This window comes from Porites lutea, chromosome 7, assembly GCF_958299795.1.
Source record: "Porites lutea chromosome 7, jaPorLute2.1, whole genome shotgun sequence".
In the NCBI taxonomy this organism is placed as follows: domain Eukaryota; kingdom Metazoa; phylum Cnidaria; class Anthozoa; order Scleractinia; family Poritidae; genus Porites; species Porites lutea.
Genome location: NC_133207.1, coordinates 19,094,129 through 19,120,138, shown reverse-complemented (window position 1 = coordinate 19,120,138; position 26,010 = coordinate 19,094,129). Strand labels below are relative to the sequence as shown.

General features: G+C 39.2%; 2 protein-coding genes across 2 annotated transcripts; both read right to left on the bottom strand.

Annotated features, from left to right (window-relative positions):
• Positions 1 to 250: 250 nt before the first annotated feature.
• LOC140943229 (uncharacterized) lies at positions 251 to 7,411 on the bottom strand. Its single transcript, XM_073392298.1, has 3 exons — positions 7,072 to 7,411; positions 2,851 to 3,305; positions 251 to 1,204 (listed from the first exon to the last, which is right to left on the bottom strand). The coding sequence occupies exons 1-3, from the start codon at positions 7,295 to 7,297 to the stop codon at positions 890 to 892; spliced, it is 996 nt and encodes a 331-aa protein (XP_073248399.1). The 5' UTR covers positions 7,298 to 7,411; the 3' UTR covers positions 251 to 889.
• A 1,210-nt stretch (positions 7,412 to 8,621) lies between these two features.
• Positions 8,622 to 26,009, bottom strand: LOC140943001 (ribosomal oxygenase 1-like). The gene is made up of 15 exons (XM_073392027.1): positions 25,406 to 26,009; positions 23,801 to 23,900; positions 22,114 to 22,227; positions 21,636 to 21,742; positions 20,985 to 21,092; positions 20,305 to 20,339; positions 19,418 to 19,512; positions 18,828 to 18,911; positions 17,364 to 17,468; positions 16,324 to 16,416; positions 16,048 to 16,096; positions 14,549 to 14,666; positions 13,785 to 13,884; positions 11,910 to 11,996; positions 8,622 to 9,808 (listed from the first exon to the last, which is right to left on the bottom strand). The coding sequence occupies exons 1-15, from the start codon at positions 25,975 to 25,977 to the stop codon at positions 9,758 to 9,760; spliced, it is 1,818 nt and encodes a 605-aa protein (XP_073248128.1). The 5' UTR covers positions 25,978 to 26,009; the 3' UTR covers positions 8,622 to 9,757.
• Between the last annotated feature and the right edge of the window lies 1 nt (position 26,010).

The following is a 26,010-nucleotide window of genomic DNA, read 5'->3' as shown; positions in this document are numbered from 1 at the left end:
CTTTGTGTCAGCATGCAATCCTCGGGGAGAAGCACTGTAGGATGACACAAAGACTGAAGCTAACCCAAGGTTTACCTTAAAGGGGTTATGTCATGAGGATATTCGCCGTTTTGGTCATTACTTAGTGCTGTTACCAATGCACAAAATGCTCTTGTGTAGTCAAGAAGATATCAAACCAATTTCAACAGGGAGCACTAAAAGTCCCAATATCAACATACAAATTCTCCACACTGATCTCCAAACATTTCCCTTAAGAATCAGTTGAGAGAATTTAATAACAGATCAAGGTATTTTCTCTTTGGCCATCATTTGTTAATTCTCATAACTGTATCTCTTGAAAATTACTGGATATTGTTAGGAGAAAATTGATGTTGGTCACTATCGGGACTTAAAAACTTGAAAATGTTGACCCAACCTTTTTCAAGTTTCAATCCATGATCATCCTTGCCATTCCTTGCAAAAGATGACGGGGAACAGTTTTAATGCGTAAACAACAAAACTGGACCATTATTTTTGGAATTCAATTGATGCAAACAAATTAGCATTTTAAAAAGATAGGAAATAGCATGAATTAAACCTTGACAAGGCTTACCTTCTTATGGACTATTTTTGATAGTCATTTGGGGTGAGAATAACTTGGTCTATGCCTTAAGAAACCAGGGAATGCAAGGCTGTGCTCCAAGAAAAATTGAAGAGAGTTCAGTGCTCTGTACCTATAAAATCCAAGGTGACCAGCATATGATTTGCATGGAAAAAACTAACATTTCAGTAACAACAGAGCAAAAATTGGGTGCCATGGACCACCGGGCTCCGCTAGAGCACAGCCTAGGCCTGGATTATACAGCTAGCTACATCGAAAATATCATGACCATGCAAGTTCTCAACTATTTCAGGTTGTTGCCTGCAGATTCTGGTAAGGAACAGGTGCACCACTCTTCTTGTAGCAGCAATGACCTTTTGATTTGCAGAGCAAGATGCCAAGCATGGAAGCAGCAATCACCACGATGAGCATTGGCCACAGTAGGCTATGCAGTATCTTCATGTGATCACTATATGTATCTGCATGCTGCACAAACACTTCACCCAGTGTCTTGGGGTTGTAGTAACAAGCAAATGACTGACCAACAGTGCCATACTCTTCTTTGAAGTCTTTAACATCATAATAGTTGATACTTTCATCTGAATAACATGGTTGAACACTGCACTGTAATGCAAAATAAGTCCTGATATGAATAGGTTGGCTCATCAAAAACTCCAAAAATGATCTTTGAATCAAACAGCATCCTCACAACATTTCATATTGTTTGTTGCCCACGACATTGTGAGGCCGAGTGGTTAGAGCATTGGAATTGCAATCCGGATGCCCTGACTTCAATTCCTGTACTAATCATAACTATAACAAAATGCGCACATCTGATTGGCTATCAACTGTCCTGATTTCAGCACTAATAGGACAGTGTAACAGCACAGTACACTTCATTCCTAAGTAATTGGACAGTACGTGCCATCACATGTGCGCACTTTAATGGCTTTTTTTACTCCTAACAAAAAAACGCTCAGAATTTCTTGTTTTAATTAAACTAAAATATCACAAATTTTGTTATAGTTATGATTAATAATTAATATTGCTTTAATTGCTTACGTTGTGTCATCCAATTTGGTCTGTACTCATACGCGTCATTAAACAAAACTGACAACTGCAGGATTCTGTTAATCACTTAAATTGGACTCCACTCAGTTCTATTACCATTATTAACCGCTAGCTGGATTTGATCTCAGAAGTCTCTAGTTCAACTCCTCAGACACTCCGCCAAGCTGGGAAGTTCTTAATCTCGTTATGTGTGTCTCAGTTATTTGTTTCTGCCAAAATTTGTGGATCACAGTGAAAACTACTGGGTCATCAGTAATTGCACCACCCCTATAAAGTCATGTTTGTGATAACAACTAGGAGTAATTGAAGCTTAGGAAAGTGCGTTCGATATGTTTGTTAGGAGTACAGGTAGCAGTTGACGGGAACGGTTGCAAACCTTAAGCTAAACACTCAAAGGAGAAGTGCACCAAGTAGGTGTGCATTTTAGGAGGAGGAACGGAGCATCCTTATTTCTGTGACATAAATGCAACCAAACATATTTTTTTAACATGGAAAGATGTTTAATTATTACATGGTACAAAACTGTGTCAACTATTGGCATCACGTTCTGTATGTAAGTGAAGGGTCAAACCACGTGACAGCGACTTGAAAAAAAGATTTCTTTCCTTTGTTTGTTTGTTTATTTATTTTAATGTTATCCACATTTTTTTTTCCATCCGCATTTTCCCATCCGCATCCTCCATCCGTAGGTATCTGGTCCACGTTTTACAGACACCCATTTTTCAGGCCTGGGAAATGAAATTCATAAATTCCACAACTTTCCAGGTTTTCCATGACCTGTACGAACCCTGCTAGCATTGATCCCTACTTCTCTTTGCTCCCTTTATTTGACTCGCTATAAGATGTACATCTCTCTAAGATAGACACTCGGTACCAGTCCCAAAGGTGTCCCTCTTAGAGAGAACTGACTGTATTACAAGTTTAATTATTAGGATTAGCTCAATTGGTAGAGTGCTTGACTGCAAAGTGGGTTTAATTCCTAGGGCCAGATCAATACTCAGGGTCTTAAAATAACAGAGAAATGAATGTACTGACTTTCCCCTGCATGCAAATGGCTAGACGTTCGCATGGCTTGCATGTCCACCTAAAAATGGCAGCACCGTCTCCAGTAGAAGACATAAAAATAGTGTCCTCAATTAGTACTTTCATGCTAAATACATTGACACTCAAATAAAGTGCTTTTTTTAGGTTATGCTCACCTTATTCTTATCGTCGTATACATCTTGATACAGATAACCTTTCTGCCGTTTTCCACTGGAGTGGTAAGAAACTTGAATCTGTAAGCAAGGGTAAGATGACGTGCAATAACGACCACAGTCACAGCTCTTATCCTCTGTAGTAATTTCACCGGAAAGAACCTGACACTGACCACGCTGAAGACGAAGATCCGTAAGTGTAGGACCGACAATAAGAACACCCAGAATGATAAGGAGGATAAGTCCCACCAAGAAAAGGCTGATTCCCAACCTGGTAAGTCGCCATGTACAGCTCCTTCGTGCCACAAATCTACGCGTCATCACTGCTGTTGCAATTCCATGTCGGATGACATGCTCCTGCTGAACACGTACTTCTTGTGGGCCTGTTTGTGGAGGGAATCCTTGGGGATGAAACTGTGGATGTTGTTGAGCTCCTGGTTGGGGGAATGGTGGGTAGCCTAAAATAATTGAAAAAAAAATTAACAACTTACAACAAACAAAAACCCAACTAAACATGTATAAGAAGACTGGCGAATGAGTGGTACTCAACATTGAAGTTTTTGTTACGCTAAAATCCTATGGGTATTCCTCAATTTTGAATAAACGTCAAGTCTCACTAACTATTGCTCAGAAAGTACAGTGTAGTCAAAAGTTTATCGAAAGTGTCCATACTTTTCTGTGTGGTTTTGTTAGTAAGTGCGAGTTGAAATTAGTATTTAACTGCAAATTTTTGACTCTGAACAAGCAAACTGTTTTCCTGTCATTTTCAAAAAAGGGCTTAAGACAGAAACAAAACCACATCAGATTTCTTTCTTACCTGATAGCTAAATGCACAAGTGTACAAAAACTGGAAGAATTCATTTTTCAACTCGTACAATGAAATCAAGACTTCATTTCAGATGTTTAATGCTAGGTCACTATTTCTTTCACATTTTCAGACAAATTTCAGACAAACAGTTCAGAAACTTAACTGAATCATTCCGTTAAATTCTAAGTATATGCAGACAAAAGAAATTAGACTGAAACAATATGATCAATTGGCTTGGTCCCCATATGTAATCTAAGCACTGCTATGGACCTTGTGTATCCTCTAGCAGTGCCCACTGGCCCCTGGCACCTAACTTTTGGCTTAAGGCAACTACATAAATTTTCCTTTCTAGCAAAGCTTAATCCAAATTTTAACAGAGTGTCCCAGAGTGCCTGCACACGAAGAGCTGGTAGTGGAGCCTCGATCCTTACTAACTATTGTCAATAGAAAATGGAAACCCACTGATGCAGTCTAAATGGGCAAGAATTCTTTTCCAAGCCTGCATTGTATTACTGCGATCAAATTTGATTTAAAATTTTTTGCTGTTAATATATATACATATTAGTTTGATAGAAGATTTTTTTCATTTTATGAGATACATTTTTTTAAAAAAACCATCACACTTTTCCCTCCTAAAGTATATATATTTTCTGGATTCCATTGCAATTGGGTAAACCTTATTTGTTTAAAGTTTATTGTTCCAAGTAAGTTAAAGCTATATAAACAGATGCTTTGCTTTTCATCTGGCTATATCTATATATTATTAGCTATATCATGTATCTTAGCTTTGAATATTCGTAATGGGAATGATATCGAGCAAGAAGGTGCTAAAAAGCTTTTGTTGTATTATCGCTTTCATTGCATCAAATATTTTTTCTGTATATTCTGAAATTTAATGTAATCTAAAGGGATGCCTCTTGGGCTTCTTTTATCAAGCTTGATATTATTATTAATATACATCATGGCTGATTTTCACGTTGTTGGGTATATGGGGTATTTCTTGGTGTTGTGGAAAGTATTGCAAGCCCAACAATTTCACGGTAATGATCGTTTCTGGTACCATTTCACTACTATGGTCTTAAAATAATGGAACCCAAAAACAGTTTCCCAGTGACATTTTCAGCCTTAGGGTTCAACTTGGATTGGCCAACTTTGTCTAAGTGGCCCTGGTTACAGTAGTTGCACTGTAATCATATTCCGGAAAAAACCATCTAGAGACCTTCGTAGAGGGTTCTCCAAAAAAGTAGAGTAGATAGAGAAAAATTTATAGTAGGTGTACTTTATCTTGCTCAATGCAAAGATCAAAGAAAGGCCCGGTTCAAATGTCAAATTTCACAGTGCCCAATACTAAACGCAAGAGTTAAATGCATGTCAAGTGCCATGCTTGAATCCATTTAATTCGACTGTTTAAATTAAATGCGACGTTTGCCGTATCTGGGACTAAAACAGTCGAAGATTCGACTTAGGTTCAACTTTTGATTCAAACGTTGCATTTCACATGTGCCTGATTTTAATGCATGAATTTTACTAAATTATTATTATATTACTGTGAATATTGACAGTGAACAGAGTTAAATTCGACAGAGTTCAGAGAGTTAAATTCAACGTTTGAATCAAATGCCGTATTAAACTATTTTTTGTTGACTACAATAGGAATTAAGTTCGGCACATGTGAAATTTGACGTTTGAACTGGGCCTAAGGATCTACACTGATGATGGTAACACAATAACCCTTAGCCAAGATTCTGACACTGATGTTGCGATTTGAAAGAACAATATGGATCTCTATATGGCCCATACAAGTCATATCAATAATTTGTTATTGATGGAGAGGATACTGAACTGTAATGATGCAAGTATTAACTCTTTTGATATTTTTGCTGAAAGCCTAGTAGTCTTGTCGAGCTTGTTACAGTTATGAGAATAAATGTCTCTCTCTTTTAAATGGTCCTATCTATTAACCCATTCGCCCCTGAACCGCCCGTAACCGCCTGTGCGGATCCATGTCCTTTCTACCCTTTGTGACGTCATCAGTTTTAACGGTCAAGGACAACTTTGTCCGCTAACTTGTGCAGAGTGAAGAGATCTTTCAAACCATACCAGAATGAGCACAATTCAGTCAAGGACACCGGAGAAAGAGGCAAAAAAACCATGTAACATTGACCTGAAAATCTGCATGAAAATCTTGTTCCATTGCTCACCTACCTTTCCTTTCACCTAATCCTAAGATCATAAAAGCCTTCCTAAAAACTATTCCCACCAAAATGAAACCTACTAAATGCCCAGCAAGAGAAAAAAAAATGAGATAAGAAAAGCCAAAAAAGAGGGGAGGAAAGAAAGCGAAAAGTAAAAGTCAAGACTGCTGTGTCACTTTTTCTCGAAATTTTGCTTTCTTCGCATGCCCAAACTTCGCAAGCTTTTTTTTTTTTTTTTAATTTTTAATTGTTTTTACAAACATAATGCTGACTTACTTACATAGTACTTACTTAGTTACATAAAGCTTTAATACCTACTTATATATAACTTGCTAAGTTAAATACTACTTACTTACATAATATTAACTTACAAGATAATGCTTACAGAACAGGAGCCGATGAGTTGGAGCCTGTTACAAAATAATGAAAAGAGAATTCTAATACAACTAATTACTAACTTACTATCTATTAACGAAGAGTAAATACGCTAAAAACGACAAAAAATAAATAAATAAATAACAAACAAACAAACAAAACAAAAAAGCCAAAAAACAACGGAAATTAGCCAGAATCAAGAAAATTATTTTTACAGCTTGACTTGCACCTTAGCTTTGCTAGTTTCAATTTGTATTTTATTTTTAAGGATAGACAAAAAACTTCGCAAGCTGATATTTTGCATCTGGATCAGAAGGCCGTGAAGTGTACGACCTGTAAACCGGTTTGTGGTAAGTTTTAGCTCTTTATAGCACGACAGTGGCCAGAAAACCACTCGAGTACCTTCAAAATGCGTTTTTCGGCAAAATCTCCACGAGCGAATGGGTTAAACACCCCCCCACACCAGGGGTTTATTAGATCATTTGCAATAGGCCATTTCTGAGTTCCGAAAACTCTCACTTTCAAAAGTACGAGCCAAGGTGCAAAACCTTTCTTGTGACAATAGGTTTTATTTGCATGATAACATAAAATGCTTTTCATATCAATGGCTTCGCACTTGGCCTCGCTTTTACACAGAGACTTAAGGTAATTCATCACATGTGGGTAATTAATAGCGAGCTTATGCAACAGGACGGCAGGAAAAAGAAGACGGAAAACAACAAAATCTGTAAATATAACTATGTCACGCTTGTCATGGCATAAGGTTTGCCGTCTTCTTTCCTTCGCCGTCCTATTGTGCAAGTTCATTACTAATAAACTACCAGATCGAGTTTCATCACCCTGTACCTTGATGGGGATTCCATGTGTATTGTTGCTGTGCTGTTTGAGGCATTCCTGTTTGGTTTGGATACTGCGCCATTGGAACTTGTGAATACGGTGGAGGGAGCTCAACTACTCCATGCTGACTCGGCGCTATTTCGCTCGGTTGGGTCGAAGGACTATTCGCCGCCATGTTGCTAAATAGATCAACAACGTTCGACTGAACTTCGACGTTTGTTTTGTTGTCACTCATCTTTCGCGCTCTGTTGTAGCGTTGTAGTAGTGAGGAAAGGGTTTAATTCTTTGGTTGGACGTCGCAAACAGGTCACCTTTGACAACTGACTACAAACTACCACAATCTTTCGCAGAAGCTAATGGGTATCAATAGCAAAAATAGATAGCGCGCTGGGGACGATGGGAAGAGGGAATCCTCCCCCTTTCCCCCTTCCCATCATGCCCCGCGCGCTTTCGTTTTCTTTTTTCCCCAGCCTCCCTACGACACAAACTGCGGAGGAGAGAGAGGGATCACTGCACAGAGTGTTGTGAAGATTTACTGTGGCCCCAGCGTGACAGAACTTAGTAGGGATTTTATCACTTACACAGACAAAAAAATCATGTAGTTATTCTGATCCAGGCATTTCGGAGAAATCTTAAGAAACTAAACAAGCTCGTCCCCAGGGCTTTTCCCTCAAAAAAAGCCCTGAGGACGAGGTTGGAAACTAAAACCTTTAAAAGCTATAACGCTTTAAAAGAGGTCAAACAAAATGCCTAAACTCTGCATCAGAGGTCAAACGAAGACCACAGGAAATCAACATGTGTGAAACCATCTTCGTGACCTCTCGCAGTCGCTATGTGAGACAACTGGAAAAAAAAAACATACTTTCTCAGTAAAATTTAAGAATCCTCCACAGTTCCACAGCATAATTTACCCGCTCGAAAGTAAAGAATTGAACAAATGGCGTTTTAACATGAGGTGAACGTTGTGCAGCGGGTCTGCCGCACAAAACTGCTGGGGCAGTGAAACTACGGGGAGATTGGGACGGAAGCAACGAGAAATGTTTCTCGCGGCCTCGCCGCCCGTTCGCGCGTGCGCTTGCCGCCCAGTACTCTGCCCGACAAAACCGCCATGCTACACCGGCTAACCGCTCTACCGAGGCCTTCATGTTTTTCATTGCAGTGAGTAAAAAAATGACCCACGAATAACATGTAAAAGGTCAATGACGAAAATAACCAGAAACCCATATCGATCTCCCAGTTCTGTTAGCAGTTGTAGTATAGTGCGTATTCGGTGGACAACGCAGGAAAAAACGCGTCCCAATTATGAGAGATGCAGTCTTCATCTTCAAGTATGTCGTGCGTTCGTTTGTTGCGTGACAAATATGCGAAAACGCTCACCTTGTAATTTATTTTAACTGTTATTTCAACAGTTATCAGACGTAGCCTGTGCACAAACACCCACTCCCCCCACCCCCAAAAAAAAAAAAAAAAAAAAAATGAGCGGTGGAGGCGTCTGTACACAGGCTTACTAGAAGCTAACTTAATTTTCATTTTTCGTCACACTTTTTACAATTTTTATTCACTCCGATATAAATAAATGAATGCGTGGCCTAAATCTTTTTAACTGATTTGATAATGATTTATAAGAAACTACTCCATCAGGCACTGCGGATTACCTGGTTGTTTACCAAGCTTTTTGTTAGCGCGCGTTTAGAGCTCTCTTTGTTTTGAAATGAGGAATTCATGAATGTCATATATTGGAACCGAAGAACTCAAACAGCTTGGAAAAGAAAATCTGAAAATTGAGGCATGTCGGGATTGATTCGAGCCCTGACCTCTGCGATACCTGTGTAGATCTCTAAGCAATAGCGCATGTTCGATACACAGCTATTTCGAGAAAGGTTGTCGAAAAAAATGTGCACGCCACAACCCCGAAAGGTAATATGGGATATGATCAATATACTGTTCCTGACACTGTAGCTGTCGAACCTACTTTTGTTGCTTTCCTTTAGCAATTGCAAACATATGTCCATGGCCTCTCCTGCCATTCTTTCAAATTTCTTTGAAGAACAGAGAACTCAAAACCATCCACAACACCTAATAAGGGATTGTCGCGTGCACTTTTTCCGACAACCTTTCTGGTCATTCTTCTAGATTTGGTTTGGGTTTCTTTGTGCTCAATTCTCTTCTGGGAATTGTGAGACAAGAGAGTAGTGAAAAATTTGCAAGTTTGACCCTAAAGCATCGGAGTCATGTTAGAATTTTAATATATCGAACGTGGGTTATTGAGCTAGCAAGCCAACCGGGAGCTAGTAGCCTGCTTGCTCAATTGGTTAGAGCGTTGCACCGCTATCGCAGAGGTATGGGTTCAAAACCCGGCAAGCCTAAATTTTATCAGGCTTTCTTTTCGCAACTGCATAAGTTGCGTTTTTAACAGCGATTATCTTCTTTGCATTTATTTCCCTTTATTTTTGCCAAAAGGTTTCTTGTGGAGCACGGTCAATGCTAATAAGCCATAACCATAAACGCAGATGACAAAACGCAAAGTAGCGTAGTTGTACAAGTTAAGAAGCACCATGCTTTAACAAAGGCAAGTGTCTTTTTCATCTTGTGCGTTCGAAAAAGGCTCCCTTTACTATCACATTGAGTGTCTGGAGCGGCAAAAAGGTCAACGAATTTATACAGCTTGTAAGGAACGATACAATTTGTATCTGGTTCATTTTCTGAGAAGAATTCCTTTTTCGTAAAGCAACGTCACCAAATCGATCTGAAAGAGAAACCGGAGAAAAAAATGCACATTAACCATCAACTTTTTACTAGAATTTTCTTTTACGAGTGTTTTGGGGCACTTGAAATTTTCCGGAAAATTTGAGTTAGCTCCAAAGTAGCTCGATAGCTTTTTTTAAAACGCTGTGTGAAGTTAAATCGTGACAGGCTGGTTACAATAAGATTTAGTGATAAAAAACGGTAGAGACCAACTATAGGTGTCGGTTTACACGACATTCATTTTGGGGGCCGGCACTACTAAATTTTGGCACGCGAGCCGTAAATCTAGGGCACAGCCTGCGTCATTTACACGACAATTTGTGTCAATGTTGATTTCGTGCAGGCACCACTGAACTAGGAAAGGCACACTTAAAATATTGAGCCACCGGGCATTTTTACAGTGGTTCCTGAGGCCTTGACATAAAATTCCCGCCAAAAGTCACCCGCACTTAGCGATCAGCAAAGGATCAGCATAATTTTTCGCCGCGGGTTATACAAAACATTGAAGTGAAAGAAGTAAAAAATGGGGGATACACGAGTACAAAAAGCAATTTTGTGGGTTTTAAGCTCACAAAAAAGAAAAGGAAACGAAGGAAACGAAACAAGATCATTTCTAAACAATTTTTTAAGGTACTTAATCGCCGACAATACGGCCTTTTGGTAGATATTTTGAGCTGCTGAAATCCTCTGTGAACTGAAAGAGGTGTGGGCACATCCTCGCTCTTTTGCATGGTTTGACATGGTTGAAGCAAGATTTGACTTGTGGTAATAAAACTTCAGAGAAACCCTTGGAATTTTTGAATATATTCTGCAGGAGATTTCCGAAGATATTGCTCGTCAGGATACACCGATGCGAAAGGCCGTTACTCTAAATCGTCGACTTGCGATAACATGGTATTATCTCGTTTCCACATCCGAGTATAAAACTATTGCAAACTTATTTGGGGTGTCCACTTCGTTTGTGTGGACTTGTATCAAGAAGCTATAACGAGAAAAATGGCGTGAGTGATTTCCTATCGCTGACCAAATGCCCCGGAAGTTCTCTTTTAGGCACGCGGGCCACTTTTTGCGACCACCTCCCGAGGTGGTCCTGGCCCGCCTGATTTTTTCGGGACCGCGTGCCAAAAAAATTGCACTTACACAGCAAAAAATTGGGCGGGCCGTGCCAAAAGAAACGGCCCGCGTGCCCATTTTAAGGAGTGCCGGACCCAAACTGAATGTCTTGTAAATGGGGCTTTGCAAGAGTTCGATTTACAGAAAGAGAGAGCTAACTCTACTTATGGCTAAAAAAATAAGGTTCTATCTAACAGTTTAGGCCATTACTTTGGTAATTTGTTGTTTGAAAACAGAAATGACCAAACATCATTGAGCGTTACAGCAATACAGTTGAACCTCCATTAACCTTTTAAACCCTAAGATCAAAACTTGAATTCTCAATTGTTGCCCCTACTCATTACCTACAGATGTAGTGGAGAGAAGTTGATAAAATATCGAGCAAATTTATCTTGTGTGATCATGTCTGTAATTCTCATAACCACTCTGTTTTACAAAGCATTGATATTACAAGGAGAAATTTGATGCTGATCACTCTAAGTGCCTACAGGGTTAAGCGGCCACCCTTGGGAAACCGCCAAATCGGCTCGATGGAGGTTGGCCGCTCAAGAGAAAATCGCCCTAAATTGGCATAATCTTTAGCACAAACATCACTTTATCTTGAAACAAACGCCGCGCGACGGCGCGGGGGAAGCATATTTACTGGTCCACAATTGGTCGCCACCTTCTATCTCGGACTGTATTTTCCTTTATCATTTTCTTAAAAAGAAGTCAAACCAAGTGTATCAAGCGCCTCATGGCTTAATAGAGTGACAATAATGGGAGAACTCTCGTTGGGACGGCCAAAAAGTGAGCGCGGCCGCTTGATAGAGGTGGCTGCTTTATATTGGTTTATTCTTTATTCTTTTCTACAATTATTTCGGGGGCTTTGATTACTGACCATTTAATAGAGGGTGGCCGCTTGATAGAGTGTTCAACTGTATGTTGGTCACGTTAATTAGCGCATGCAAGCACAAATACAAAACTAGAGACTTGTATTTAAAGCTTACTTTGAAGTCCTTATCATCATGAGGCAAATCTTTCACTTTGATATATTCCGGGTGACGGTTCAATATCACCTCAATTACTGGACCAGCCTAGGAACACAGGAAAAAAAATGAAAAAATTTGCTGGTTTCACTGAGAAAATCCCCGAAAACGGCGAATATAGATAAGGGGAAAAAACAACAACAACAAAGCAGCAACTTTACACGTGCATGACACGTGCATCACAATTTGCTTCTTTCGAAACGAGAAGGTAACTGGAGCCGAAATGCCTGCCGCAATTGTTTCTGGGATCGTTAATGAGTTTTATTTGCATGAGAATGAAAAATCATTTCTATATCAAAGGTTGAGCACTTAACCTCGTTTTGATACAGACACCCGGGGGAACTCGGAAGTGGCCTATTTCTGCATTTTTGTCTAAAATGACCATAATTTACAAAAACTAGCATAATTATCGCATAATTTTATAAATATGCGAGCACTGCTAGTAGCGTACTATGCTACTTTTTCGAGGACAATTTATCAAAGCCTACGCCCAGTTTTCTTCTGGCTTCTGGTGGCAAATTGTTGGTACACTGCTGTCCTGATCTCTGAACAAAACGGCGTGAAATTTGCTCACGCCAAGTTTTGTGGGGGAGGTGAACGAACGTAAGCATAAGATGTGGACATTTTCTTTTGTTTTTTTTTCTGGAACTTGAATGCGGCCCCTAACTATTCATCTCCAGGAAAAATTGGCAACATTTGACAAAGAGGCCGAGGTGAAATGATGACCATGAAGTTTCATTGCCCACCTACATGTAGGTGTGCATGTAGTAGTCAGCTTACTGTAAGTGTAATTATAATAGACCTTATCACGGTTTGGAAGCCATCTTGACGAGTAGGCAACCGCGGGAGAAATTACAGTGTTTGTGTGACAATCTATTGTCGAATAAATTCCGTAAAACGGCTGTTCTGAAAAACATATGAATTGTAAACTAAAGCTTCACTCCTAACGATTCTGCTGAAAAAATTAGATTCTCATACAAACACTGTAATTTCACTAGTCAAAATGGCTTCCAAAACCGTGACAAGGTCTATTTGTTTCCCCGTGAAGCACTTGGGAATTCTTAAGAACTCGTTAAAATGTCCCCGGGCGTTCCAGATCGAATTGGAATTTTGCAAGTGTTGTTTTTTGGGGAGAGAAAAAAAACCGGAGTACCCGGAGAAAAACCTCTCGGAGCAAGAGAGAGAACCAACGGAAAAACCCAACCCACATATGGCGCCCTCGCCGGGAATCAAACCCAGGCCAAATTGGTGTGAGGCGAGTGCTATAACCACCGGCTAACAAAACTGGGAATTCGCTTTTGTAAACCTTCGCAAGTGTGCGATCCCAAAACTATACTTGTGTATCAAATTCGATAGTTCGAAGTAAACATTCACAGTGTCTATGCACATGCCCACACGAACCGCTTAATTTAGCAATAAAGGTTAACCAACGTTTTCAACTCATGCGTTTACCGCTGTCCACAGAAAAACGATACTTCTACGTTTACAAACATGTTCCCCTAGGGTAAGCGAAAATGCTAGTTTAACTATCGTTCACGCGTTGACGAAAGTTGTAAACGGGTAAGTCTGTATCTGTTGTATGTATTTACAAAGTATAGCACATCTCCCATAATGCACCTTATTTGCCCCCAAAATTTTGCATAAGCATTGTTTTCAGTTTCTCTTGAGACGGGTGTAATACCCAGGGGAGATGAAAAACAAAGGTTATGCAAAATTTTGGGGGGGCAAATAAGGTGCCTTATGGGAGATATGCGAGTGGTGTATCTTAGGAAGATGAGGCCATTTTCTTGAGTTTATAAAGGAAAACCTGATCATCAGAAAAAGGTTCCACTCTACCTCCAAGCCAAGCTCTAAATTGTCCAGCTCACACTCGTGATACACTCGAGAATTTCCTAATGTATGATAAACGTTTACGCCTTCACCTTCAACAACCAGCCTGGAAAGACATCAACAGAAATAAACTCAGTTATATAGTAAGAACAATTATTAACTTGAAATACATGGAAGATACTGGCCTTTTTTTCAATGCCAGCAAAAGGTTAGACATCCACGTGTTTATTCTAGCGTTACATCTGATATCGAAGTTTGTACTTTTATTTTATTTGCCATATTAGAAAATTAATCTTGTGTATATACATGGTGCTGATCAAATCTGTCTTAAGTTCTACTTTTATTTTCGTTTGTTCTAAGCACAACCAAGAGATCATAATGGGAACTGTCAAGTTATGTTGGCCCACCATATAGTGTTCCTCCTCGCCGCGAAAACAAAACCGCATACCCACAAAAAGATGAAGAAAAACAATCGAGCATCTTCGAGTGGGTTTTCTGCAAGTGAAACAGCGTTATGGAGCGTTTTCAAATGAGCTCATAGCGGCCATATTGGTGTTCCCAAACAATGAAACGGCAGCCATGTTGGTGTTCCAAACCAATGATTCGTGAGTCGAACTCTTTTCTCGTGTAAACGCTTTCTTTTGTTCCAATAAATTTGCATAGATACTGGCCACGTGAGTGAAAACACTCTATGCGACATTGAGTTGATGTACAGTTAGATTTGACGTCAGCTTTCTAAATGTACAGAAATCTACTTTAAACGTTCGTACCTTGCAACCCCTTTTCGTATGATCCTAACTTCGGTCTCTTCGTCAATTACAACTTTGTCAGAAATCTTGCCGTCGTTCCATGAAGATTCGCCTCCAAAAATGCTTTTACTTGTTTCTCCTAAGAATAAACCAACAGCATAAACAAAAAGCCACAATCTCGGACAGAAACCTTGAAACACTTCGAAAAATATCGCTAACCTAGCAATCACATCTGAACATTGTAGAGGGAAAGGGAAATGTATGGGTGTTTCAAGGATCTTTGGCCAGGATTATAGTTAACTGAGAAAATACCCGGAACAACTGGATCCTTAAGCAGTTGGAAAAGAGAACCTCAACAAAATTCGATCCGAAAAGATAGCGATATTAATAATGAAAGACAGTAACGATAACGAAACAACGATAATGGTGATGATGAGATAATAACACGAAATGATAATTGTGACGACGATGGTGATAATATGATAACGATGATGATGATGATAACCAGAACTGTGATATCGGCGATGATGATAATAGGGACTGTACGGTCCAAGGAAGCGATGGCAGCGAAAACGTTGCTTAAAAAGTGAATTTGTCTTCTTTCAGTCTTCCTCGCGATTATTCCTACCCAATTATGACAATTACTTTGTCACATGTAGGCGAACCCCTCTGAAATTGAATTTCTAGGAACCATATCCAATTTCAGACAAACAAATAAAAATTCCGTAGTCACTTGTTTACGTCCTCCTTAGTATATAAAAGTAGGCAACCTCACGTCGTAGTCGTGCAAAAACAGGCAACAGAGGGTAATGAACGTGCAAAGTTGTTGTTTTATTTACCAGCTTTTCTGGACACAGTCCTGCCCAGAGGGAATGTGCACGAACGGGACTCATAGGTCGTCGGATCTTTAAGAGCCTGTTTACGTGGAGGTGGGGAACCCCAGATGGGAGAGGTAACCGGCCTGTCCATATAATCTCTCATATGGTCACCCCACCTATCACGTAAACGTGATCAAATTGAAATGAAAGATTATATGGACAGGCGGGTTACCTAAGCTAAGCGGTTACTTCACCCACCTGGGGTCCCCCGACCTCCAAAAAAATATTTCGAAAAATATCGCTAACCTAGCAATCACATCTGAACGAACGACGACAGTAACAAGAACGGCAAAAAAGCAATAGGTTTCGATCAGCAAAACAACAACTTTGCACGTGCATCACACTTTTTCTTACATTTCTTCGCGGTCATCGCACGACCAAGACTTGGAAGTGCTTAATATCATTTTTTTTTTAAACCTAGACAAAGTCCTTTAGAATTCAACCCCAGAAAAGTTCATCAAAATTTGACAAATAGAACTATCTGGAATAAGAGCGAAGAATTTTGAAACAGCCTGAATTCACTTTTTTGCCACCTCCGTCGCCTTCGTTGCTTAAAATCCCACGGCGACGAAACAAAACAAGTGGAATCCAAGGGAGGAAATACTTGTTAAATGAAGTCAATATCACCGTTTCTTCTTTTACCTGCTGTCAAAACTGGGGGTAAGCAATCACGAAGGACGCCAACAGCCATCTATGCAGAAGAGAAGAACAACAAAAAATATCGTTTATTTTCGGCCAAAAAGTTTAAGGAAGCACTTTGACTATTTTTCCTTGAAATAGATACATCTAAGAAGCAGTTTAGAATCAAGTAGTTTTCTCTTTTACGAGATTAGCCGAAAAGACTTTCTGTTTTGAAGTTTTTGCTCTGCCAGTCTTCATGGACTGGTCGAAGTTAAAGACAAAAGTCACCCAGTATACCTGGTCAGCAGCTGCATCCACTGGAGCATGCGATGCTAATTTCATCATCAGTTTCTCGACTTTCCTGAGGAAGTCTGTTCTTTCTTTGTTGCTCTAAAAAAAATGACAAGAAGAATAATTTCTAAGAAATAATAGTCATACGCGATGCTAACAATGTAAAAACGCAAAGGAAAACCTACTCAGTCGGTAAGCAACCACAACATCAAAACCTGCCCCAAGCCTCTGTTTCAAAGCGACGCTAATCGCGAAGCTATTGATATGAAAATGATTTTTTATTCTCATGCGATTTAAACCAATTTTCCAAGGAAAGATTTTGCACGAAGCCTTGTTTTGAAAGTGAGAGTTTTTGAAACTCGGAAATGGTGTAATGGAAGTCGTACTCATTGCAGTGGAGGGACGACGGCAAAGGAATGTACAAAAACCGTGACGCACGTGCAGAGTTGTTGTTTTACTGATATTACTGCTTTTTGCCGCTCTCGTTACCATCGCAAAAGTGGTTGCTTAAGCTCCCTAATCTCACCGAAAATACAATTGCCACCACGGGAAAATAAATTTTGTTTGTACTAAGCCTTCCACACTCCAAAGCCGTAAGTTCACCCCCCCCCCCCCCCCCCTTCTTTTGTGACAATTATTCAGTCGTAGCATAAACCACATCTTCACTATCAGCAACTTGAGTGGGGATGTGCCGCCGGGACCCGGAACCCTTAGCCTATATATACCTGAGCTAGTTCAGCTGAATTTTGCTAAGATTTAACTCCCAAACTCCCTCCCTATCCTTGAGTCGTTATTTTCCACAAACTATGGAGGTCGATGCTTTCTTTGCTGTTAAATTAAGTTGCAGGCAAATTTCAATTGCAGATTTCATATTTTTAAGTATTAATTCCCGGCATTCCTAATCTAGACTAAAATTTTCAACCCATTGACCACTTTCCTGGAAAGTGAGCCCTATTTTAAACCTAACGTTTCTGATTTGTATACCCTATCCCAGACTAATCTGCTTGAAAACCATACCCTTCATGGCAGTACCCACGGAAGCTTACCAACTCTGAATTTGCCACACCCATATAGTCGAGATAATTAAGTGGCAAACCCTGACGGAACTCAAGATCCTCCTCGAATGCGGTTTGCAGTGCTCCTGGAATCAACTAAAAACAAATTTAAAATAACTTATTACAGTTTTAACATTCTACAAAATAGTTGCGTCCGACGCAGTAGAACGCAATTCTAATCTAGAGTCTTTTGTTGGGGTTCCTGCGAGTCACAGTAAGAAAATTTGAGATTTCACTTGACGGACAATCGTTTGGCCATATTGGCTTGTTTTTTCGCAGCGGCTGGGTCATAGTTTTCACACTAGCATTTAACATGGCAAACCTTTGCAGACCACTAACGTCATACAGTAGAACCTAAATATAACGAACCTCTATATAACGACGTCCTCGGAATAACGAATGACATTCTTTACCCAACTAATAGTAATATATGTGAAAAAGAACCTCGATATAATGAAACGTCGTTAGTCCCTTGGCCTTCGTTATATCGAGGTTCCACTGTATTATTTTGTCTCGTTTTCGATCACAGTTCTTTCACGTATCATCTGCTTCTAGTGCATCGAGTAACACTTCATCTATTTCTCAAGAATTTCCACTGTGTTAACGGCAAAAGCATAATTTTTTTGTGAAAGCAGCTGCTGTACACTTTCCAAAGAGACCTTCGTCTGATATAATATGGCAGAAACTCGTGAGCTCCACCTGTGGTAAGTTTACAGCTGCTGCCGCAGGTGTCGAACGTACTTTTATTTGGCGAGTATTACTCTTAGTACAAGGCCTACTGTGCAATTCTGACTTTTAATGCGGCGCGCTTTACAATAATTCAGTTACAAAACGGATGTTTTGGAAAATCTTTAACCTTTCAATCCCAGAGTGAATGAAGAAGTCTCTCTCAACTAGTAGGGTGGTATTAACTTTTGAGTCTATGGACGAAATCCTTTAGTGTGACGAATAATAGAGAGCTTCAGATTCGAGGACGAGGACGACATTTAATTTTTAATTTTAAGTTTTCTCGCCTATTCTCTAAAAATAGACACCCCGGAAAGCTTCGTTGTACTTTTTTTCACCACAAAAGTTAGTACGCTTATTTCCCTTGAAGGAGGTAAAGCCCCCTCCCGATCGCTAAATGATGAAACTCCTAACATTTGATAACTTGTTTTCGCCACTACCACATTTTCGCTAAAACTCGTAGTAGAATGACGACGGATACCACACTTCCCGCCATAATGACGATGGTTCGCGCGCGCGAACTACTTAGTATTGAGAAAATCTCGTTCTCGATGCCGTTTTCGTCTTAGAATCTAAAGCTCTCTAATAAGAGACCACTTTGGCAGAACTTTCACTTGGTACTATTTTTATTTCAGCGTTTCACAAAATGAAATTTAGGAAATTTTGTTGAATTTTGACTTTGACTACTTTTGGGGGTGAAAGCGCCGGTTTACTGAGTAAAGTACAGACCTTTTCCATAAAATCAACCCAAGCATTCTTTTGATAAGTTGACAGAGTGATGTGCAGGGAATGGGTATCACTTGGAGTGTCAGCCTAAATAAAGAAAATAAAACAGAGGGAATGAAACAGACAGACCGTCAATAAAAATGTTGTTTGAAGAAAAAAAATAACATGCGACTGACGCACAGTGTGGTCCTAAAGGTTCGTCAGGAATGTGAACTGAGTTGTGCCCAGAAATGTAAGTAGCTTCGGATTTCTTTAAAAAAAGTATTTGATAATCATGAAAATCCGTCCCTTCTTTTGTATTTGCTGCCAGAGTTATTTATACCTTCTCTTGATGTTTTGAGCGGTTATTTTTAAGTTTCATTCAATTTTAAATTTCGTGTCACAGCTCCTTAAATTCTATCTAACGATAAAGACACAGTAAAAGCTACACGTTTCTTCGAAATGTATTTCTTGACAGCTCAAGATCTACCCTCTTTTAACATTTCAGTATCATTCATTCAATAAACTAGCGGTGATGTGTAATACATAAACAGTGGCTCTTTGGTTTACCAAGTAGCACCCTAAAAGCTTAAGCAGAAGATAACGAAACAAACCTGATGAATTGTTCCTCTTGGAAAATACAAGACATCTCCAGCAGCCAACTCTGTATCAAGAATGGGTTCTCCAATTTCCTCCTGGCTGAAATTACCTAACAAAATAAGTAAGTTAATAAATTAAATATAAAGACTGTGGAAGGTTTGAACCCAGGAGTCATTTCAAAAGTAGGTTGAGTTTGATCGTCCGGGTGAACGAAGTCCTGAATAGGACTGTTGTTGTTGACAGTGACTGATGTCAGTCACTATGTCAGTCACTGTCAACAACAACAGTCCTATTCAGGACTACATTGACTTCACCTGGATGATCAAACTCAACCTACTTTTAAATATAAAGACTTAGCCGAGGCTGAAAGTGACGCTCCTGTTAATAAACTTATATTTCAAACAAAAAGCATGTATTTTAGCTTAAACTCTAACTTTCCTGTTGTAAAAAATTGGAGTTGAGCCTGCGATCAGATAAAAAGTAGTAACTTGTTAGCGGAAAACTCCAAAGAAATACTTAACTACGATGGGTCGACCCTGAGCCAGTGATATGGTCATGTGATACTGTTCAGCGGATACCCTGTTTGACAGCCGTCAATTGACCATAACATGGATGAGCAGTATCAGGTTGCATCCCATACTAGCCAGATAGTGTGCCATTTCATCACATTGAGTGACCTTTGGTGTGGACAGACAGAGGGATGTACAGCCACGTTACTACCAAGAGAATTTCCCGGATGGACAGATAAATTTTCTTGGCTATGGGGCTACGCATATGGGAGCACGTGTGGAGCTCCTCTACAGACCAGTACCTCAGGAAATTTCAGTGAGCAATAAAACTTTATATTCATAAATTAAACTGGCAGGGTGAAGGTTTCAGTCACAATACTGAAAAAACCTACCACTGGAATATCTAGGTAAAGCTTCTGTATCATTTCTGAAGAACAACAAAAAAAGACAATCCTTAAGTGTGACATCATAAAAAACTAAATTTGTGAAATTATGGGATTTGTTGGGTTACTATGAAAGAACAACATCCAAAAGGCCTACTTGCCAAAAACTAGCATTCTGAGGCAAATTGTCTCTGAGACATTCACTCAGTTATGCTCCAATGACTCCACACAAATCCTCTAATTTGGACTCAGTTCATAACATTTATTACAAAGGCATCACTAGTGCAGACCATTGCCAAAAAAAGGGATGGCAACAGAGAAACCCTGAAGAGTACGAGGTTGCATTAGCTCAACTGTTGTCTTGGTAGAAAATGGTGAAAAAATCCCACATGCTTTGAGTAGAAGAAATAAAAATAGCCAAAAAAAACATAGCAAAACAGCAAAAATACAACTCAAAAGATGACAACTGTTGAATAATATCTGCCAGAGTAAACATGGATCCCGTTATATCCTGAGGAACAGACAATGAAGATGGAAACTTAACATCAATCATACCTTTAGTAAGCATGTTTAAAGTAAGAATAATGCATAAATGATGCAACAATTATTATTGGATTCAACTTTCACATGATCTGAAGTATTTTGCAGACTCAGCCTCATCCAATAATATGTTTTAAGATTATTTTAACCTGGGGTTATAGAGCCTCCAGTGTTTTTTGCCCTCCAGCTGTACGACAAAAGCTTCAATGTCATCATAATGTGGTGCAAATCCTTGAGAACCTGGTGGAGTTAGGTAACTGGAGAGAGAAAGAATAGATCATTTGAACTTAAAAAAACTGATCAACAGAGATGAGTGTGGGGAGAGGTGCCTGTAGGGCTGGTGGAGCCCCAAACTGCAGCCAAGTGCAATGTGTAACCTTGGCAACCCTGGGAGTGGCAACCATTATGATCCAGGCACCATCACACTGCTAACCAGTGCAACCTGACATACTTACCTTCATAGGGAGGGAAGGGTAGGGAACAGTAAAAACACTTGGAAATCACGAGCCACTATGTGCAAATGTAATGGCCTGACCTCAAGAGAATGGCTGTAAAAAGACCCATGAGCCCCAGTGACATGATCAGGACGCCTCCACATATACCTTTGACGAGAGACTGCTGGCGAGCCATGTCCTGAGTTTAACTTAGCCTAAATTTCATTCAGGCACAATTAAAATTTAAGATTATGATTCACACTAGCTACTATACATTGATCCAAAGGCAAAAGTTTTGGAGTTGAAATTTATAATATATTTAAACACAACACACAAAAAAAATAACATGTTGAAAGACATCCTTACACATTTGCACCAACCAAGCAACCAAAGTATTCTTGTAAAAGTGAAGTCAACTTCCAAACTGAATGAGAAAATGCTTGTGGGTTTAGAAGTCTTACAGAACAGCCATTCTAAAACCAAGCAGGAAATTTAGTCAAACTAAAATCTGACATATTCATCTGATGAAAACGATAGTTAATTTAAAAAGGTTAGTTTCCGATCTGCCCTGTCGAAAGAGTGTTGGAAAAAGTCACCCCACACCGCGACACTACCCTCTCAACCTTGATATTTTGAACTAGGAGACCCATCCACCCGCCCTTCTTGCCACCCTCCTCTGAAAAATCAAACTCCTTCGATGTCAATGACAGAAAGGTTGTACAGTCGAATCTCTGTTAACAGACACCTCTACAAGATGGACACCTCAGTAAGATTACTCCTACATGGACAGTTATAAGTGGCGTACATATGCTACATTATTGTAGTACTATCGATGTTAACAAACCTCATAAAAGTCCCAAACAACAGGAGCAAGAGCTCTTCCTTTAGGATTATGGGTCTCTCTGACTCCATTTTTATAGGAAGTAACGTCTAAGTTGACTGAGAACTGAACTCTGTGCTATAAAACAATAAAGAAAAATAAAGGACCAACACAAAACATTAGAAAAAAGACAACATTGCACTGCAAAATGTTTCAGAAATAGCTAACCTTCTATTATTTACAAAAAAAAAAACACATATGACATCATATTATTTTACTGCAAGGTACAAAAACTGCATTTGTAAAGACTGTGTCTCACAATCATGACAATTTCAAATTTTAGCATCACTTAATAGCCAATATCAGCAAGTAACAGTGTATGTTGTGGTTCAATTTATTGCATGTTTTTTTATATCCCTGTCTTTTTTCCTTTCTTGGCACTGATCACTGTTACATATTGCCATGCCAAAAACAAACAAAAATAAACATCAAACCAAGGAAAAATAATTGAACCAAAACAAAATTTGTACATCATACTAATACTAATAATAATACTTATAATAATAATAATGATAATTTTATTTAATAAGGGTAAAACGTTTATTAGAATACTGACAAACCTTATTGGGCTCTGCCCTAAATTACAACAGAAACTAATTTTCAGATGTGTTTACATAATAAGATACCCTATACCCCTGCATAATTAATTATTTACTATTTTGTATACCAAAGGAAATCAAATGGAAATAAATTTTAAAAATAAGATAAAAAATAGAACAAACATAAATAAATAAAAATTTATAGAAAAAAGAATTAAATAAATAAAAGTTATGAAATAGGAAAACCATTTAAGCCAGCATAACCTTATGCTAGCACTAGATCTTAATATGAACAGGGAATGTTTTGTGGCTGAAATGAGAAAAGTTCTTCCACTTTCTGTTTCCATTATACCTTAAGGACAGCGTATAGTAATATTACCAAAGGGTGAAGTTCTAGATGACATGTCACTGACAGACACTAAATGCTTCTACCCAAAAATGTTATTGACTTGTGACTGTCTATATCAATATTAATTTTCTACTATTCCCTGACAAGAATTGACTTTAAACTTTTACTACAGTGTAGAACATCATGGCCACAGTGTAAATATACCGATACTGCTTTTTATGTTGTTTTGCTGTACTGTGCTCCTTTGTATTACCTAATCCAACAAAGCCTTATCTTTTTTAACACCAGTGCCATACACCATTATTTAATATTATCGCTCTTAAAATCCCAACTCTCTTAAAAGTTATACCGCAAACTACCAGTTATAAGCCCACTCCCCTTTATATATAAGCATACCCCAGTTATAAGACTATCTTCCTGGTTGTAAACGAAAAAATGCATCCCATTATACCCACTCCCCCTGAATTTGATTTATTATGACATTTTGAAGCTTCGTGCTCATCTCACCCTTTGCATGAAATGCCATGTTCGCCTCACTTGACCCATAAAGCACCTGTTATGCAGGTTACTTAAAAACCAGTAAATACCTTTTCTATTCCCATTATAAGCGCCCTCTGATATAAGCCCCTCTATTTAGAAACCATTGTGAAGATGTACATGCCCAGGGCTATGTAAGCAGCAGTTTAGAGAATGTCATCTTTGGGACCATATATTTCACTTTTTTAAAATTATTGTATGGCATTATTATTAATCTTGTTGTTACCTGTCTTAGAATATCATCCAGCTCTTTAGTACTGAACCATCCCTCATTAAACTCTGTCTGGTGTCTCTTTATTAACAGAGGCTTTTGTTCCCATAAATCGCTAAAAAAATGATAGGGAAGATATAACTGATTCACATAGAAAAAAAAAATTTTCTTAGGCCACATTTACAATATACTGGAAAGCTAAATTCATATTGACACAAAAAGTTGTCCAGTACCATATTATTTTTTGAACAGCATAGCCTGGAACAGGAACAAGTTGTTCACACATATCAAACATTGTTCTGGAGTGGTTGGCCAAAAGGGTTTGGTGCACTAAATCCCAGTCCTCAGTGTTAAATATTTAATTCCAACTCAGTGGGATCCTCCAACAAGAAATTCCAGGTTAAAAACACCACAATGTAGCTGGTATCCTTATTTATAAAAAATCCAACAAGTGGTCTATTATTAATGCTGCATTCTGATTGGTTGAGCTACTACTAGGCTATATGTTATAGCCCACTAGTAGCAAAAAGCGACAGCTCTGAAAACCAAAACAATGGCGGCTTAATCATGTTTTACCAGCTTGAGTTGTTTTGTCTCGATATTTTTGACCAACCTCTTGCCCTCATGGCCTCTGAGTCAATAGCCCATTCAGCCTTCAGCCTCATGGTTTATAATTGACTCAGAGCCTATTCAGGCTCGAGGAACAATATTGTTAAATACAGTTGGTTGAGGTCAGACAGGTTTTTCTTTTGTCTAAGGAAATAATTCAGTCATACAGACAGCTATGACTTGAACCTTGAACTTCAGATCTGAACTCCAAAGCAATAACCTATAAGGCACCCATCCCTCTATTGGTGGAAGGGGCACTTATTTGGTTTGCATGGGGATTTACCATTGGACATGGTTTTTTGGCCTCTATATTCTCAACATCTTATTCAATTTTAGACAAGCTTATTCTCCAAGGGTGTTACATTTTATAACGAAACAGCAAAGCATATATTGTGTCCACTATCACTAAGGCTGAGGTTATTACTGTTAATAAGGTTAGTAATTTAGGTAGCATTTCACACCCTCACTGGCACACATAGACTGTACACTGTATGCCCAGGCCAAGTGTCTCCCATCCCTCCATTTACAAAGTCACCTTAAATTAAGGACTTTCACTATAAACATGAATGGGGTAAAAATAGCTTGCAACACAGGCACTTTATGACCCAAGCAAGGTGAATGGGCATTTCGCTCAAAGCATGAGACGGCATGAAGTGCGAGATGAGTCCTTCCTTGTCTGGGGTATTTCACATGAAGCACAAGACAAGTCCTCCCATTGCAGCTTTCTCAAAACCCAGCTGGTTGACGGCTCATCAAGCTACCTCCTTTCAAATCTCGACCGTCTCTTTCCAGAGCATGCCCCCAGACCCCCTTAGAGCCTTGCGCCTTTTAGATACTCACCCCCACCTAGTCCTCCATATTCCATAGCCTACTCCACAAAATCTTTGTGAGAAGGCTGCCTTGTCTCATGCTTTACGAGAATGCCCCAATTGCCTCAACTGGCTCATAAAGTGCCTATCATGCAGGCTAGGGTAAAGATGAAATTACATGTAACAAATATGCAACCGGTACCTGAAAAATTTCTTAGGTTTCACTGGGCTTATTAACCAAGAAAAAAGCTTATCAGCTTCAGTCTCGTCATGGTCCAGTTTAACTAGATCATCCTGTTCTACTTCACTGTGCAATAATTCACTGTCCGATTTACAACCCGCCTTCTCTGGTAAACTGTGCACCGTTAGGTTACTGGTAGACTTCTCCAGTCCACGGTCGTAGCTTTGATATCCGTTTCTTTTGATTTTCTTCTTTCGACTTGATAAAGTCAGGCTCTGTCGCAGTTTATTCGCTTTGCTTAACAACGTTCCTTTTCCTCTTTGCTTGGATTCCGCTATTTCCGGAGTGTGTTCCTCGCGATCGAAGCTTTCATCATCGCCAGCCTCACCGTTTAAACTTTTGCTGCTAGCACGATCGAGTTTGCTCACTTTCCTAATCGACGCACGACTTGTTGAATTTTCCTCGTGTCGCCTCTTCTTCGATCCAGGGGTCTTAACGACTTTTTCCTGCTCCTTCTGTGAATCTTCATCTTCCTTTTTAAGTTGAGATTGATAAATACTAAAAGCTGAACGTCTCTTAAAGCTAGATTTCATTTTGTGGTGCTACTTGTAGGTTCATGTGGAACA

Coding starts and splice junctions, on each gene's coding strand:
- LOC140943001 (XM_073392027.1), bottom strand. CDS start 25,977: ATGAAATCTAGCTTTAAGAGACGTTCAGCTTTTAGTATTTATCAATCT. Junction 22,228..23,800: donor TGGATGATATTCTAAGACAG/GTAACAACAAGA, acceptor ATTGTTTTATAG/CACAGAGTTCAGTTCTCAGT. Junction 17,469..18,827: donor GGGTTGATTTTATGGAAAAG/GTCTGTACTTTA, acceptor ATTTGTTTTTAG/TTGATTCCAGGAGCACTGCA.
- LOC140943229 (XM_073392298.1), bottom strand. CDS start 7,297: ATGAGTGACAACAAAACAAACGTCGAAGTTCAGTCGAACGTTGTTGAT. Junction 3,306..7,071: donor CACATGGAATCCCCATCAAG/GTACAGGGTGAT, acceptor CAATTATTTTAG/GCTACCCACCATTCCCCCAA. Junction 1,205..2,850: donor TATACGACGATAAGAATAAG/GTGAGCATAACC, acceptor TTTGCATTACAG/TGCAGTGTTCAACCATGTTA.